Source organism: Perca flavescens, chromosome 5, assembly GCF_004354835.1.
Source record: "Perca flavescens isolate YP-PL-M2 chromosome 5, PFLA_1.0, whole genome shotgun sequence".
Taxonomy (NCBI): domain Eukaryota; kingdom Metazoa; phylum Chordata; class Actinopteri; order Perciformes; family Percidae; genus Perca; species Perca flavescens.
The window spans coordinates 22604484-22622107 of record NC_041335.1 but is presented as its reverse complement, the minus strand read 5'-3'; the positions used below and the strand labels follow the sequence as shown (position 1 = coordinate 22622107).

General features: G+C 40.7%; 2 protein-coding genes across 5 annotated transcripts; one reads left to right on the top strand and one right to left on the bottom strand.

Moving 5' to 3' along the window:
* Positions 1 to 567: 567 nt before the first annotated feature.
* On the bottom strand, positions 568 to 7218 carry znf131 (zinc finger protein 131). Of its 2 annotated transcripts, none has more exons than XM_028577245.1 (9): positions 7061 to 7218; positions 5739 to 5886; positions 5544 to 5645; positions 5100 to 5244; positions 3625 to 3733; positions 3310 to 3474; positions 2625 to 3000; positions 2373 to 2503; positions 568 to 1656 (listed from the first exon to the last, which is right to left on the bottom strand). In XM_028577245.1, the coding sequence occupies exons 2-9, from the start codon at positions 5866 to 5868 to the stop codon at positions 1138 to 1140; spliced, it is 1677 nt and encodes a 558-aa protein (XP_028433046.1). In that variant the 5' UTR covers positions 5869 to 5886; positions 7061 to 7218; the 3' UTR covers positions 568 to 1137. The 2 variants fall into 2 exon arrangements, with proteins under 2 accessions (XP_028433046.1, XP_028433045.1); XM_028577244.1 differs by lacking the exon at positions 7061 to 7218 and adding an exon at positions 6822 to 6967.
* A 4474-nt stretch (positions 7219 to 11692) lies between these two features.
* selenop (selenoprotein P) lies at positions 11693 to 15300 on the top strand. 3 transcript variants are annotated; one of them, XM_028577246.1, is made up of 5 exons: positions 11693 to 11800; positions 12447 to 12677; positions 12852 to 13064; positions 13195 to 13312; positions 13477 to 15300. In XM_028577246.1, the coding sequence occupies exons 2-5, from the start codon at positions 12475 to 12477 to the stop codon at positions 14095 to 14097; spliced, it is 1155 nt and encodes a 384-aa protein (XP_028433047.1). In that variant the 5' UTR covers positions 11693 to 11800; positions 12447 to 12474; the 3' UTR covers positions 14098 to 15300. The 3 variants fall into 3 exon arrangements, with proteins under 3 accessions (XP_028433047.1, XP_028433049.1, XP_028433048.1); XM_028577248.1 differs by having other exon boundaries at positions 13477 to 13974; XM_028577247.1 differs by having other exon boundaries at positions 11699 to 11800; positions 12444 to 12677.
* The last annotated feature ends 2324 nt before the right edge of the window (positions 15301 to 17624 follow it).

The window sequence follows — 17624 nt, the reverse complement described above, 5'->3', positions numbered from 1 at the left end:
TTGACTAAAACGTGGAGTCGAGGTCTACTTTTGAGTCTAGGTCTTCCTCGGGGGATGGAGCTTGCTCAGCTGCCATGGATATAACTTACAGCCTATAGCTTTTTTTTGTCAGAATAGTTTTACATCGAGAATGAAAGTTCACTTTGAAGTGATCAAATTTGGATCATAATGTACATTTCTGAAATGCAGATTCTTGACAATCACAAGCATTTCAAAGTTGTGACTATGCATATATGCTGTACACATTGCAGACAGGACTATCTAGCCAGCTGGCAGGCCTATAATGTAGAGAATTGTAGTTTGACTGCTTTGGTGTGTAGGCTACTTATAATTTAAATGTTTGGTTTATGAGCATTACACCAACTTCCTCAAAACTACATTGATTTTTTTGTATCCACTTGGGGGCAGTGGAAACAAGCTGCTGTAAACAAAACAACAAATAATCAGCCACTTTATGAAGTGATGAGGGCAAAAGCAAGGACTAAGAAAAACAGTTGTCCATTTACACATCAACAGATATGGAGCAAGTTTAAGGAAGAAGATAATCAAGATCTCAGTAGACGCATGCAAGACTTGTAGTCCATTCTGGAAACCAATTTTTATTCCATACGAGTTTCTACAAAAACACCAAAAGTCAATATGAAAATAAGCTTGAACAAAACTGTAGCATTAGCACTGAAGAACATCAGCACCATACATACGCTGTTTGAGCGGCCACAAGAACATTTCATTCATTGTCAAATTGTCTTGGCAAGTTACCCAAACTAAAAGAACATATACGTTTGAGGTAAAATAAGGACACAGGAAAAACACTTATGAAAATAGATTGATGAAGCACTGAGGAGTCATCAACAATACATGATATGATGGCAAACGGCATTAAAATAAATACAGGATCATTAGCAGGAAATGATCTCTCTCTGTAACTCTGTCCATAACGCAGAGTTCAAAGAGTAAGAGGTGGTGGATATCGAGTCATTCAATGTGATGGCAGACAGCAGGGCATATTTTGAGGGGACATGCTGTATCCCACATGCAGTGTTCTTTATGGAAAAGAAGTCCGCTACAGGATACTGCAGCCGTTCAGGACTGAACGAGTGTCCTGCAGGTCCTTTAAGACAGGTCCTTTTGACATTCTCATACAACCACTGCTTGTACTGCCTCCTCAACACTCACCATTTCACCCTCCATCTCTACTTCCACCTGAGAGTTCACCACCTGCTGCCCATCAACTTCAGTTGTGGTCACGTGCACCACCTGGATCTGCACCCCGGCCCGCTTTAATCTCTCCACGTCCTCCTCACACATCTCCGCCACCCCTCCATCCTCCACCACAACTGTTGCAGTCTCCTCCATCTCCATCACATCCACAGGCTCAACTGTGACGTGTTCCACCTGGATTCCATCATCCAGCAGGACAGTTTCGCCTCCTTCTATGCTCTGCGTTGCGATGGCGAGTGCGGCAGAGTCGGTGATGACCAGTTCTTCAGAGGACTTGTTGTCCTCAATGGAATGGACGTCTTTCAGGTGGGCCTTTAGTTCTTTTGGGTGGGTGAACCACATGTCACACATGGTGCAGTGGTTGGGCTTGACGCCTGTGTGGCTCACAAGATGGTTTTTGAACTGGTCCCAGCTGTTGAATACACTGCTGCAGACCTGATGGAGGAGAAAATAATATGTCACATGGGAAGCACGGAGTCTATAAAACCTCAGTAAACAGTGACAAACCCCATCCCAATATCCTGGACCCCGAGGTGAGGTCATCAATTATCTCATTTTGATGTACCAGCAGCCTAAAACCAAATATATTCTATTTACTATTTTAAGACCAAATAAAAGCAAAATATTCTTTGGAGAATTTGAAACCAACCAATCAATTTTTACTTGAAAAATGTCTACAACAAATAATCAATTATTAAGTAGTTGCCCATTCATTTTCAATCTATCAAATAACCAAATCCTCGCAGCTCCACCCCATTCCTTTGTTTACTTATCAACATTAATGGAAAGCTGTGATGCAAACTACACTTTTAAAATACAGAAATCCATTATTCACCTGTCAAGCATATCTTGCCTATTGGGGATCAAGTTAACCAATACCCAGTATTGCAGATATTTCATTTCACATGGCTTACATTAGGAGGAAGCACTTTACTGAGACATTCATTTCTCAAGGTAAACCTCCACAATCTAAACTGTATGACAATTCATCAATACATTACTCAATGCATTTGTCCACACAGAATGTCTGCATGAAGTGAATAAATACATTTACATAATGTGGAGAAAAAAAAACAAAAAAAAAAACCTTTACTGTAGAAACTGCACTGGCAGGGGAGCGCTTGATGGCCTTGATTCTGGACAAACTGTACCTGGCATTCATAGAGTTTCTTGCGTCCTTTCTTGGCTCCGGCCCCATTCTGACAGGCTGCCATATGGCACTTCAGTGTGCTGTTCCTTGCGAAATGCTCATGGCAATCTGGACACTCATACGGTTTTTCACCTACAGATAAAGGCAAGCATGTATTTTCAACGCTAGATGTCTAAGTCAATGATACATTACTATGATTGTACTAAATTAAGTAATTTGCAAACACAAAACCAGCTTAATTTTTCCTACTCACCAGTGTGCTTCCGCAAGTGCTCCTTAAAGTGGCCGAAGTGGTCAAAGTGCTTTTTACAGTATTCACAAACATGCACTTTCTTCTGGGGTTTCTGGTTTCGAGACAGCTCTTCTGCATCAAAATGAAACGTGCTAATGTGCTGCTTCAAGGCGCCCTCCCGTGTGTAGGCTTTCCCGCAGTGGTTGCACACGTGGGGTTTGTCAAGCATGCCCAGGTGGGTTTTCAAGTGTTGTTTGAGGTGGTAGTACAACTTGAAGCTACGGTCACACTTGTTGCAGCGGAACATGTTGTCCACTTGGGAAATCTGGACCTCTACGACCTCGACATTTTCCAGCACCTTGGAGGCAGTCACCGTTTCCTCCTGAAACACCACCTCCTGCCACGCACAAACACAGGCAAGGCAGGGTTGATCCTTTTACATCCATAACTCTTACTGTAAATACACAGTTTACCAATTAATAAACCCCAAAAAAAAACAAAAAAAAAACATAAAACTTGGCTTAAAAAGGAAGGTCTATTTCAATTCAATTTCAATTTTATTTATAGTATCAAATCATAACAAGAGTTATCTCGAGATACTTTACAGATAGAGTAGGTCTAGACCACACTCTATAATTTACAAAGCCCCAACAGTCTGTACAAATACAAGTCAATAAACTTCTTCTATTCCTCCCTTTCTAATAACCTGTAGCGTGGGTTCCCCTTGTTGATACTTGCTGGTTATGTCAGCAAGAAGAGCCAAAGCAGAGTCATCTGATGCCGCCTGAGCATTCTTTGCTGCATCTACCACCTCCTCCAGTCCAGACTCCTCCACCTTTATGGGCCCTTCCCCTATCACCTCAATCTCCACCTAGAGAACATTAAAACATTCAGTCCTAACAATTATTGCGTGGACAGTCATCTGTGTGCACCTCATACAATAAGTAGAATGAATCTTAATGTCCACTGCTTTTCAAGGAACTAATATCTCTAGGAGTGTGACCATTATGAACATACTGACCTGATCCCCATCCACTGAAGGTAGGGTTTCTGTAATCACATTAGAGGTCTCCGCAATCTTCCTCTTTTTGCCTCTGCCCTTTGCTGTCAGCGAGGGATTCTCACTCATCCTACCGGAGAAGACAAGCTCTTGTTAAGGACGTAACAATGTTTAGATGAAGGAGTCCTGAGACAAATTCCTTTCTAGCTTCTAAAACATTTTGCCACTAAATTTGTACATGACATAATTTAAATATGGATAGTGACACAATTTAAGCTTCATCGGCCGTGATAGGTGACAGACCAAGGCGACCGTCGGCCCAAGTTGGGCCCTAGTTCGTGCGGTGTGTCCCGCACCGTTGCCACAAGACAGCCTCCGTCTGCATTTTTTGGGCCGCTGTCGCTCACTGGAGCGTAAGGCTTGAAAAGGGTAGTGTGAAGAAAGCAAAGAAACGACTGTGAGAGCGCACACAAAGCTCCTTTCATTTTCCATCTGATCAATCCAATACACAGAAGCTGTCAAAACTTGTCAAAAATGACGTTTGAATGTTCCTTCTAAAAAAAAAAAAAAAAAAAAAACACATAGGTTTGGACGATTGGAATTACTATTTTTACACATTATGTCTATTAGATTGCAAACGTACAACAACATATAAATAACTACTTGTGTTGGTATATTTATTTTAAGAATAACAATCAAAACAATTAAATGAGCTCTACATACATACACATTACAAAATAAACAAGCGTAATAAACTAATATCCTACACCGTGAAATTTAATATTAAAGACCCTAATACACCTCCCTCTCTCTGCACTGCTAAACAATTAGCCCCCTAGCAAGCTAGCTTACCAGCCTGCCGACCGGCCTCTAAATTAGTAAAATATAAAAACGTAATGTTTAATTCACACGCTCTTGTCAGATCGTAGGAAAGCACATTGCTATCACCACATGAGTGACAACTTTGTTTGGCAAATTTTCTGTAACCAATGTAGGATAAGGGCATGCTCTGTGGGTGGAATTACCAAGCTAACGTTAGCTGACAAATGAACAGCCGGCTCGGTCCCTCCGCTCCCATCGTAGGGAGAATTCTTTGCAGAGAGAACGGATGACCGGGAGATGGACAGTCTGGTTAGCCATCTCCCGGTGCCCGTTGTCTTAGAGTGAAGCAGAGGGACCGTAGGCGCCGTTCGGTTCTGCAGCTGTTGATTCGAGCAAACACTGTTTGTTTGTGGGTATCATAGCAACGTTTGTATCAGGTTTCCCCTTTTGAATGACGAATAGATCACCGCTGCCACCGCCTGCTGGTATGGAGAGTTATTTCCTCTCACGCAGGAGAAGAAAATACGTGGTACTTGGTCGTGGGCGGTCTGTGCGGTGTGTTCCAGTGCTAATTTTTGGCCAAGACACAGGCGATCTGGGTCAACGCCACAGTCGGCCTTCGTCGCCACTAGCTCCTGGCCATCGGCTTGGTGTGTCAGGGCCTTAGGACTCACTTATTGTTGAGTGCCTTGATGGCTTCCTGCATCTGGAGGTATTCCGCAGCCTTCCAGACATCATGGGCCTCCTCTTCTCCAACTATCACTAGTGTTGCTGTGTAAGTGAACTCCATCAGCTGGCTAAATGCTGCATTACTCACTCCTGTCAGAGTAAGAAGAGAGAAGCAGTGGTGAGTAAAAGCTGTTTTACATATGATAGTAACAAACACAGAAAAACATATTTGTTGCACAAAATTCTCAGCTGGAGATGTTTGGAACATCACAGTAATTTCAAAACTGATCCAGGAATTGCCTATTAGATGCGGTTAACAGACCGTTTGACTAATAACCTTACATTTGGTTTTAATAAACTTGCAAATAAGAAGTTTACTTTATTTCCTATAACTGAAGAGCTGTCAGGCTACTTTTTATTCCCAAAAATTAAATTATAACACAGAATACCTTCTATCTCCACCAGCGGCTCTTGGGTAAAATCCTGGAAGAACTTGTGGAAAAACTGACTGCATGCTGCCAACACTGCTTTATGGGCTCTGAATTGGTGTCCTGTAAGAGACAAGAGACATGGACATAAGAGGTATTGTTTAGATAGTTCTACTAAGACATCATAAAGATGACCTATAACATATGCCTACTTACCATCCACAATCAAGGTAATGTCGGTGAACTGGTCCAGCTGTCGTTGTTCATTAAGTTTGTCCATCATGACTTTGTAATGTGCTGGGTACTCATTGCATCCATCCACCTCCACCTCCACCTCAGCCGCCATTATTGACCTTATCCTTCTCTGCACAGAATGGAGGAAGATGGACATACAATTCTTAAATTAGTTTGACACACACACACACACACACACACACACACACACACAAATAAATAGGTGTTTTTGTACATAATCATCGTGCCAAATGCCAAAAGATGTGCCAAATTGTAATGATGATTACATATTGATAAGTGGGGGATACAGTTAGAAAAAATGTTTTATAACAGTAAGGAGGCGTTGTTTACTTCAGCTCTAGGTCCTATGCCTTATAATGGCAGTTTGATTGACCTGGATTCCTGGTTACAGTTTTCTCCACTGTTTTAAGGCATTGTCAGAGACAAAAGACACAGTTTTGAGAATTATGTACACTCAAAACAACCTACTAAAACAGCAAAAAGATAACCAAACCTATTTTTGAATACCACGTTCACATCATTAGCTAAATAACTGGATCTCAAAATGTTGACCACTGCATCACTGAATTTGCCGTTTTAGTGCACAGCTGGCAGACCAGCATAACAACGGAGGAAGACTGTAATTCAATTGTATTAAGTTAAAGGAAATTATCTGATGCTCAAAGCTGAAAATGGCTTTACAGGGCAACAACACTGCACAGAACCAACAGGACGAGGAAGTCAAGTTGAGGGCCCATGAGAACCATATAAATACCGGGCTTAATTAAACGTAACACTTCTCAGAAACTCCGAAATGAAAGTGTAACGTTACACAAAAACATTCTGCTGAAGTTTAAGAGTGTGCTCTGGCGTGCCACACGGGGAGACGTGCATGTTATTCAACCAATGACCCCACGCATGGTTTTTCATTTTGCTAACGTTAAAAGCTTTGCTAGTCCAGCTCCATGTTAGCTTAACGTTAACTAGCAAACATACAATCCTGCCTCCAACAGAAGAACAAAGTATTTTTACATACCCGAGACATATAACCAACGCCGAACTTACCAGGACTAGATATACCAATGCAATCTTTTCGAAAGTGGAACACGAAGGAAATAAACATGGTACAACCCCAGAATGTCGCATGTAACGTTGACGGGCCTCCTAGCACTCTCGCCATTTCGCGTTTGACAATCAACATTACGTCATCAAACCGCGCATTAAAATACACTTTTCTGAGATATATTTCCTAATTATAACCGCTGAGGGTCAAAATACACGTTACAAACCATCGGTTTACATACCTCAAGTTTGGTTACGTTGCTTCAGAAAGTTGTTTTTCGGTAATATTTCCTTCGACGTATGTAGCGCTGTTCTACTCTCGTTGCTCCAAAAAGGGCGGTCGTTCAACCCATTGAAATATATATAACCCTCGAGCCTCGGATTCCCAGAAACCCTTGCCAAGTCAAGGACGCCGAGGAGCGTTGCTTAGTGACAGTGGTGAGTGATGACAGTTTAGATCTTCTTCTTATCAACAACAACAAAAACTACTATGAACCAGGCAAACTAATAATGACCAAAACGGATAAAGGTAAATTCAGATTTACAGTTTTTTTTCGATTGCTAAAAGACAGTGGTCATAACTGAAGCCACATGTGCAAAACGTTAACTATAGTCTGCATTAACAGTCACCTGAACTAAACAGTTCACATCCACATCACCTGCTAAAACTCATTCCAAGTAAGACACCTCTTAACACACGTCTCAAAACAGGTTCAGTGCAGCCAAACACTATGAACAATCCTCAGGAGACAACACACACTGTCACTCAGAACACACTGAGAGTAAAAACACCAATACAGAAATTACAAACTTTTAATCTTTACAGTTTGAATAATTCACTTCACAATACTTTCTTTAAAGAAAAGAGTGAAATTCTTTCACGTGAACATTTTTATTTTTGTCATACCAGTTTTTTTTTTATGTAAACAAGAGGGAATGAAAATCAACTGTTTGCTTCAATAGATATATCATTTTATTTTGTCCGTAGTAATTTATGTATTGACTGGAAAAAAAGTTAAAAACTAAAGGTACATAATAACAAAGAACATTGGATTTCCCGGCATGCCATGCACCTGCATCATCCATAAATACAAATGAATGTGGTGTTTCCACTGCTTCCACCTCCATTACTTTCTGAAAAACAGTAAGTCCACAGTTTTACTATAGTAAATGTAGTGTTTTTCACGTTTTTTATAGCTGTGTATGTAACCTCAGACATCTTACCTGGACCTTGGTATCTATTTCAATTCAATTCAATTCATTACATTTTATTTATAGAATCAAATCATAACAATAGTTATCTCAAGACACTTTACAGATAGAGTAGGTCTACACCACACTCTATAATTTACAAAGACCCAACAATTCCAGTAATTCCCACAAGAGCAAGCATTTAGTGCGACAGTGGCAAGGAAAATCTCCCATTTAGGCAGAATCCTTAAGTGGTGAGGAAAACTTCCTTTTAGGGAGAAACCTCTGACAGACCCAGGCTCTTGGTGAGCGGTTGTCTGCCAGTGCCGGTTGGGAGTACGATGAACAGTGGCAATTATAGTCACAATAAAGATAATGAAAATATGACTAGAAATAGTAGTTGTAGTAGTGCATGGCGTAGCAGGGCACTGCAGGACGTAGCAGGGTGAAGCAGGGCATAGCATGACATAGCAGGGCATAGCAGGGCACTACAGGGCACTGTAGGGCGTGGCTGGGCATAGCAGGGTGTAGCAGGCTAGCAGGACCACAGCGACAACTGCAACCATGATTTAGGTGCCACCCTAATCCAGGGAAAACTGCGGGGCGAGAAAACATAAGGGCTGCTCTTTTACCTGTTTACTGTTTCTCTCGAACAGTAGTGTCATTGATTCATTCTTATTTGGTGTTTCTTTATTTAAAAAAAAATATATCTTTCTGAGCTTTCCCTATATACACAGTACTGTATATAGTATGTGTTCACAAACAAGTCTTTTACTTGAAATTGCAATCAGCAGTGTTTGAAATGAACCAGACTGAAATCCATTGTGTTTTGAATGTGTGGTTAACAGTTTTGACAGCAGGGTGTTAGCATTTGAACAATGTGCTGTGAATTCACACTGTTGTGCAGGTTGTGGTTAAAGTCATGGGATATGTGTGTAGAGTTTTGAAAACTGTGTTCAAGCAATGAAAAATGAACTAGAGTTTGGTTCACATGAACTGCTGCTGAGCAAACTGTAGTTAAAGTTCTGCACATGTAGCTCCAGTTGTGCCCACCTTCGTTTAGCACTTGAAAATACCTGTAATATACATTACATTATCTATTTATTTAATAGTAATAAAAATGGCAATGCATCCTTCCTATGAAAATAACCCCAAACATTTCCGTAATGTGCCCGGTGAATGCAGAACAATTACGTTCACTTCAAATAATGTATAATGTAGTGTCGGCCTATATGAGACCACAGTTTATGTAGGCCTATCCCTGTTAGTGGTAAGCATTGGTAGTATTGAGACATTTACCTAAACAAAGTGACCAAACCAGACTTTTAAAATAAAAGATAGATATTACAAAAAAAAGTCCTGCATTCAAATATGACTTAGGAAGAGGCATTCATTTTAAGCTAAACATAGCCCACTTAAAGTAGGGCCTATCATAACTAAGTTTGCTTTCGGTACTCAATACATGTCTCGGCATGCATAACTTTATATAAGGTTAAAATCCGGGGACATCAGATAATACAGAATTGTATTAATCCCAATATGTTTGTACCAAGGTAAAACAAATTAAAACTTGAAAAACATATACATTTAATGGGAGAGGTGCAAAGTACAAATGATGATGCAATAAATGAATGAATGTTTACAGTGTTCCAAATTATAGACAGTAGGAGTGAACTGTACAAACTGTACATAATGGTGCGTGTTTTTATCATATGTTACAAATTACAAGCACAGACATAGTATGAAAGGGAAAACATGTATGAACTGTATAACAGGGTGCACCATACAGGTAGAGAATATGATATAATAAGAAAATGAGTTACAGTAACAGTAGTTTGAGTGGGAGGCATATACTGTAGCATGGTGCATGATTGTAATTCTTGTCAGTTGCACCAAACTGAGAAGACAAAACCCAATTGTAAAATATCTCTAAGAATTTTTTATGCTGACATAGGTTTCTAAAATATCGCGCAACCTGTTTTTTTAGTGTTTTAGTGTAGTTTATTGTTATCAATATATACTGTTATCAATTCATATCTCTTGAAAGTTACTGATATGCATTGTTATATGCAGGCCAGTGTGCCCTGATAAAGAACATTTCTCACAGTGCCAGACACTGTAAATGAGTAACACTGGGTCATAGAAAACTAGTCTGGCAGGTCAAAGGTCATTCTCTGATATATCAGCTGACACTACACCACAGTCGTTGCATCTCAATGCAACGGATCAGGTGATGTTTTTGGACACTGATCTCTTGCTTGTGTATTCCGGCGGCAAAGTGCATTCCAAAATGTTAAAGCATGCCACCAAGTAAACTAACTTTGCTACAGTTAATGTCTCAAGTGTTCCTGGTAGAATTCCAGAAATCAGCACAAGTAGCAGGAGCTTTGTGTGTTCCAAATGTTTTTACTACTAACCTAAATATTTAATTATGTAAACACTTCTCTAACATGATTATAACAACGAGCTGCAAATATAGAATTTATTGCAGGGCGATTTTTTAAGATTGTCTATTGTGCAGGTGTTTCTTTTATTGTGTCCATCCCCTGTCAGATAGTTAGCCTACTTCTATTCACACTGTGTTTAAATGTATTTTTTATTGTTTGTTAAACCACATGTCACTAACATTTGCTCTTCTAAACTTACCTTGACCTGAATAATTAACTGTGCTCTTATTATCTCAAACTGCATGGCCCATATCTGCAGACAGACAATCTAACCTGCCTGATTGGATTTTGAGGCCGTTTACAGCCTTAAAGTCCGTTTCTTTTTTAATAAACTGTAGCTGTCACATAGATTACTGTCCCTTTAATGCAGTTTTATGCAATAATTGCTTCATGAACTAACTCGGGGAACAAGTTAAACAAGAATTAAACTGTCTCCAGAATAATCTGGTAAAGCGCCTGAAGCTTTAAATTAGCTTCAGCAGCTAATGGATTTTATAGATTTTGTATGATGAAGCTACTGTCATTTGTGGTTCTTCGTTCCTCCTAAATATCTGCAATGTGATCTTCATCATTTCATTTTCTAAGTTCCTCTTTTCTTATTAATTGTACTTTTTTTTGGCCTGCCCTTAACTATACATAACGTGCTCACTTGATCTCCCATGTTCAGTACTTTCCAATACCCTGTTAATATTTTCCTACTTTTACTGTCCATGTGTATCAAAGTGCCAGCAGGAATGCTTAAATCGTGTCACTTGTTCATATTGTCCTGCTGTGTTTGTGTGGACTCTGCAGAGACATGCTGGAAACTGAGTCCCATCCTCTGTCCTTTTTCACTTCCCCTCTTTGCGCTGACAGTGAAAAACAGAATTGCACAATGTTCTACCATGTTATTGTAGACTCATAATACACCTCAATAATAAAGCCTGCTTAACACAATGTAATAGCATAAGGCCTACATTTGTTTTACAAAGCAAATGCATGCACTCCAGCATCTCCAGGGCTGACAAAGTATTTTAACCGGCCATAATAAAGAGGCAAGTCTTTCTTCTCACACTTTTCTCCTGAAGGAATTTGTCAAACTGCCAGTTGCTACAAAACTTTCATTAAAAGTGTTTGTATCCTGTCAACAAGGGTATTGCATGCACTGTGACTTTTTAACTTAAAAAAGTGTAGGCATCAGCATACAGCCACAGCTGGGGTTGAACTTTGTCCTACCTCCAGATAGAAAAACAACAGGCAGAGTATAAAAGGGGGGAGCAGTGGAGAAAGAGATTTGTTTTTGTTCAAGGACGCAGAGCAACAACGCAGAGCTGAGCACAGAGGACGGAACTTTTTAACCGAAGGGTAAGTGACAGAATTCATTACACTGCGTCAAATTACTTAAATTACTTAAAATAGAAAGCAAAATGTATTTATTGGTGTTACCTTTAACAGCTACAGTAAATAGATAAATACTGAGACACAGGGCATTGCACAATACCTTTCATTGCGTATGCTGCATATCAATGTACCATTTTCTATATGAAGTAACCTTGTCATTACATTGGCATCACATACATAACCTTGGCATGTGGTAAAACCATAGACTATATACAGTCTATGGGTAAAACATTGCAGACAGACATTTTAAACTTATGCTTTCAACACTCAAGCATGCATCTTGTGCAACTGCATGCTGTTTCTTAGTAATTACTGTGTATCCACAAGCTTACATTTGTATAGAAACAACATGAGCAGAGATTTCAGAATCTTAAATAAACTGCTTTGCTCACTCTCCCTTCTATAGCTTTATTCAGTCAGTTTAGGAGGATCCCTATTTGAAGAATGTAAAAATGATAACCCTTCGCTGACCTTTTGTACAATCCTATCACTTTTATCTGCTGAGTTTGACCAATCTCTGATGTTCTCCCCTTCCCCTTTTCTCCTCTTTCACCCCCTTCCCCAACTTCTCCATTCCCCCACCACTCCCTTCTGTTTCTTTGCTCAGCAGATTGGAGGAGTGAGGAGGCACCACAAGGATGTGGGCGTGCCTTAGCCTACTCCTCACTCTCTGCCTGCTCCATGGGGGCGGTGCAGAGAGTGACGGTGGTGGGCCTCGCTGTCAGCTGCCTCTAGCCTGGAAGATAGGGGAGGTGGAGCCAATGAATCAGGCGATGGGCCAGGTGACGGTGCTGGCCCTTTTGCAGGCCAGCTGATTGTTCTGCTTGGTGCAGGCTTCCAGGTACCTTGAGATCTTGTTATGCACTTCTGTCTTTCAAGAAAACTTTACATTGCATCACCACAGAAGCCCAAAAATCTATGGCAAAACATGGCATTCACACTGCTTTGTTAGTCAGGAAATGTTTCAGTAATGGTATTAGATATTATTAAACTCGGATTTCCCTTGTCTGAGCAGAATGGATGACCTGCGCCAGAAGCTGGAGGATCAGGGTCTGAAGGATGTGGTCTACATGGTCGTTAACCAGCAGGCGGAGCAAGCACGGCGCCTGCACACCATGCTGGCACAGAGAATGTCAGAGAACATCACACTCTACAAACAGGACGAGCAACAGCCTGATGTCTGGAAGACACTGAGCGGACAGAAAGATGACTTTCTCATTTATGACAGGTTTGTTACCTGTAGTGGATAGTTCATTCATATTTTGCAAAGGAAATCAAAAGCAAATATTTTTTTTCTTTTTTCTGATCCTCAAAATGTTTTTTTTATTTATTAATTTTTTTTATCAATTCGCCATCAGGTGTGGCCGTCTCACCTACCACATTTCTCTTCCATACTCCATCATTGGACACGGCCATGTTGAGGGTGCGATCAAAGACACCTACTGCAAACGCATATGTGGGGACTGCACTCATGAGGTATAGACCACACATAACTGCAACAATATGCATTAAATTAAACACGCTTAAGTCCTCACACAGTATGTTGGGAACACATTTAATCAAAGATACACTGATACACTAATACACTGACATCTCTTTTGGCTCTGTTGTCATTTCTCCTCTCCTCATTTTTTCCACAGAGCACTGAGACACCAGAAGGGTGCACAGGGAAAGCAGATGCACAGCCCGACGCAGACCCTACTCCAGCTGTAAAGGAAGACACTGGGCATGGTCACGGTCATGGTCACGGTCATGGTCATGGTCACGGTCACGGGCATGGTCACCACCACGGTCATCACCATGGGGTTAACCATGGTGTTCACCCCCGTGGCCATGATCACAACCATGGTCATCACCATGGAAGCCATGATGGTGCTGGCCAGCAAGGTGTTGGGCAACATAATTTAGATGTAGGCCAGACGCAGATGTCACAGGAGGCCAATCAAGTCCCTTTGAGCCCCTGAGTAAATGAAGCTAGGTGAAAGTCAAAGTACAGCTGACAGTGGAGAGCAGGCTCTGACAATGCAGCCTCTCCTAAAGCCAGCTGATGCTGACACTGACGCAGGCTGTTTGGCGATGCAGGGAGTGAGCAACTGGTCGGACTGTGACACTGTGATGAGGCGCTGCCCGCCTCCTGACAGTGACACGGGCCGAGAGGCGATGCAGCCACTAATGTGGAGACCTGACAGTGACGCTCACCTCCTGCTGCCTGACAGCAGCCTCAGCCAGCCCAATGAGCCTGACCCCAAGGTGTGAGCTGAGGATGAGAGCAGCTATAAGCTGGCTCTGATATCAGCCTCACATTAATACCAGAAACATCGGGGCCAAGCGCTCTTTTTACCAACAAGTATTACCCTGGGAGAGGGCAGAGCAGTCCCTAGCAGCATGCATATGAGATAGATGAACGTGAGTCCGAGATCACACTGATAAAGATTAAATCAAGTAGATAAACACATCAAGCAAAACATGCATTGGCGGTTTGTTAACTTGGAACATTTGGCAACAGGTATGCAAATAATTTGACTAAGCCTTAAAGAATATATGACTTGTTTCACCTGTCTCCGCTTGTCTGTCAGTGGATTGCTCTCATCCTTTCTCAGAAGTGTAGTTGTCATGTTCACAAATGACCTCCTCCATTTTGCTCTCTCCATCCTTTATGAAACCAGGCGCAGAAACTACGCTCTAGTGGCGTCTGTATGAAGTCAGGCAGGAGAGAGATGAGAGGGTAGTTCAGGAACATGATTAATACTTTAAACATCTCAAAGTTCAGTATCCAAGGATATTTGAGGGAACAGAAAAAAAAATTGATTATTAAAAATTGATAGATTCTTTAAATACTGCAAAAAAAAATAGGAAATTAGGCAGGGAGTTTGATAATTACCTGAAACCACTGGCCCGCTACTGGGAAAAATAAGTCATAAAAAACATTTTAAAGCAAATCGAGTTTATCCCAGTGATGTGTTTATCTGTAGCACTTGCTATTGATCATTGTTCTTGATTACATGTAACGGCAGTAACTACCATGAATTACTTATGAATTTTTTTTACTTAAGTCAGCAAGCTTAAACATTTGGCAGGAGTATATTTTACCACATTTCAAATGTTGAAAACTAGATGTTCCTGTATGTTTTCTTTGCATTTTCTGGATTTCCTTTGTAGGTTGCAAATTACACACATTTATACAAGGCTTGCTTAAAAAAAATCATGACTCTATTGTTTAGAAAAGGGCAGAGGGGAAATGAAAGTGGAGCAATGAATGATGTTTGGAATACACTCAGTACTTAATGAAGGTTTCTGCGGGAAGATAACAATCACCTTGAAAATCTGATGCTTGTACAGAGAACTGTATTATGTTAAGGCTGTCAAACATGGAAACTGAGAGTTGAATACAGATGGTTGAGTTTCTTTTTGAGTTTGTGTGTGTTCTTGGTGAAGTTGGAACATAAAAGTTGACCATGACTGAATACTGACTTACGAATTTGCTGTGTAAAAATAATTGCTGAGTCTGGGGCAGGGGAGAGGGACTTGGCAACTATCCTGCACGTGCCTGGGAAGTTGGATGCGTGTTACTTCAACAAAGAAGACAGGGTTATATTACCCAAAATATTTGCACATTTATGATCTTCATAAAAGTCTGTAACATGCATTAAAGTCCAGTAATACACTGGGCTGGCCTTTATGCCCATTATGCTGTTTTAACTAAAATATATTTTGGAGATTTAGGTAAAGGGTGCTATTTAGGTGTTCTGCCTAATATTTGTCAGTAGATGGCGATGAAGATCTACACTATAAACAGCTACAACACTCTCAACAGCTGGTGAGTTTACTGATGAACTTGCTGGCCTCATAGGCTTACCAGTTCTTTGACAGCTCCACCTACTTTTAACAGAGTGCCTCTTCACCTAAAATCATTAACTAAGTGTCTTTTCCATTCTGATGAATTACTCTTGCATGTTCAAGGATCATGCATATTAGCCCTCTTTCTATAGTTTCCTATGTACACATGTACCAACACATGCAATTTCAATTCTAGTTGTTCTAACTATTCTGATTTTTCACCCACATGAGAAAATGCATATGCCATGTGTTGAGTGCCAGCTTGAAATGTTTGCAAGAGTAGTCTACAGGGGATGAGAGTGAGCTCTCATTTCAGGAAATGTTTTCACTTATAGGTCCTACATGCTGCTTTTTGGATGCTTTTATGTAGACCTTAGTGGTCCCCTAATATTGTATCTGAAGCCTTGGTGCAGAACTACAGCCACTACGAGCCAGTCCCACAATGAGCTTTCCTTAGGATGTGCCATTTCTGTGTCTGTAGCTTTAAATGCTATTGAGGAGGAGAAATGGGGGGGCAAGGTGGAGGGTGGGGGTGGGGCCTTGAACAACCGCCATGCTTCGCTCGTTTGCAAGCCATGATGTCTCATGGGCGGGCCAAAATTCTCTGGGCGGGCAAAGCAGAGAAAAAGGAGGTAGCCTTTCCCCTTATGATGTCATAAAGGGAAGATTCCAGATTGGCCCATCTGAGCTTTAATTTTCTCAAAGGCAGAGCAGGATACCCAGGGCTCGGTCTACACCTATCACCATTTCTAGCCACTGGGGGACCAAAGGCAGGCTAGGGGAACTCATATGTTAAAAAACCTCATAAAATGAAATTTTCATGCCATGGGACCTTTAAGTATAACTAATTTAAAATGGACAATGAAAAACAAAACAAAAACAAAAAAAATCCATTGTTTGGTCAGTTGTGATTTTACATATTTTGGTTGCTCAACTATACAGCTGGTTTGTGACATATATGCATACACATATTGTAGATTAATGATACAGTTATATAATATTGATGATAGAAAATAAAATAGAAAATGAAAGAAAATGGCTTTAATTCTATTTAAATAAAAAAACTGTCCATTTGGTTTGTGGGTGTGTGTTTATTTTGTTTTTACTTTGTGCTCATTTTTCTATGCTTATACTTTGTATATAATGATGTGAACTTACAGCTTGAAACCTGTGAAATTGTGTTCAAGACCTTTTCTCAGTACAATGTATCTGAATTGCCTTTCTGACTGTGTGTCTGAAAAGGTCAACAAGCAACCGGAGGTAATAAATGAGGCAGAGGTGCACTGCCTGTGTGGGTGTAATTGGGCTGTAGATCCAATACAGGGGAACAGTGACTTATGGGTAATTACCTGCAATGTCCTGAGACGAAGATCTGTGAGTAGCTGTCTCTCTGATTCAATCAGCCCCACACAGAGCAGCCTCTGTCTTAATTGTCCGATATGCTTTCCCCCGATGCACAACTGTTCCTGCAGCCGTTCCTCTTCACTTACTCCAGCAGCAAGAGAAAGAGAGAGAGAGAGAGAGAGAGACAATCACACACTTGTGAACTCATTCTCACACACACGCATATGCACACGCATTCTTTGGACATGTAGCCATTCGCAATATGCGTTCAGAGCCCGTCTACGCCCATAGACTGTATATTATTATTATTATTATTATTATTATTATTATTATTATTTTTTTAACAGTATATGTCTACGCCCAACATTCTCTGATGCATCTCAATCTGGGTTTTTACCGCAGTTTACGGCCTCTTGCTTGTTTACGGCTTATGGTCAGCTCTGTGCGTTGCTATAGTTGCTATAAACAAACCAACCAGCCAACTGTTTGCAAGGCTGCAGACCCATAGACTGTATATTAAAGGTCCCATGGCATGAAAATTTCACTTTATGAGGTTTTTTAACATTAATATGAGTTCTCCCAGCCTGCCTATGGTCTCCTAGTGGCT

Coding starts and splice junctions, on each gene's coding strand:
- znf131 (XM_028577244.1), bottom strand. CDS start 6,902: ATGCGACATTCTGGGGTTGTACCATGTTTATTTCCTTCGTGTTCCACT. Junction 3,734..5,099: donor ATCAAGGCACTCAACAATAA/GTGAGTCCTAAG, acceptor CTTCTCCGGTAG/GATGAGTGAGAATCCCTCGC. Junction 1,657..2,372: donor AGAAACTCTATGAATGCCAG/GTACAGTTTGTC, acceptor CTCCTCCATCAG/GTCTGCAGCAGTGTATTCAA.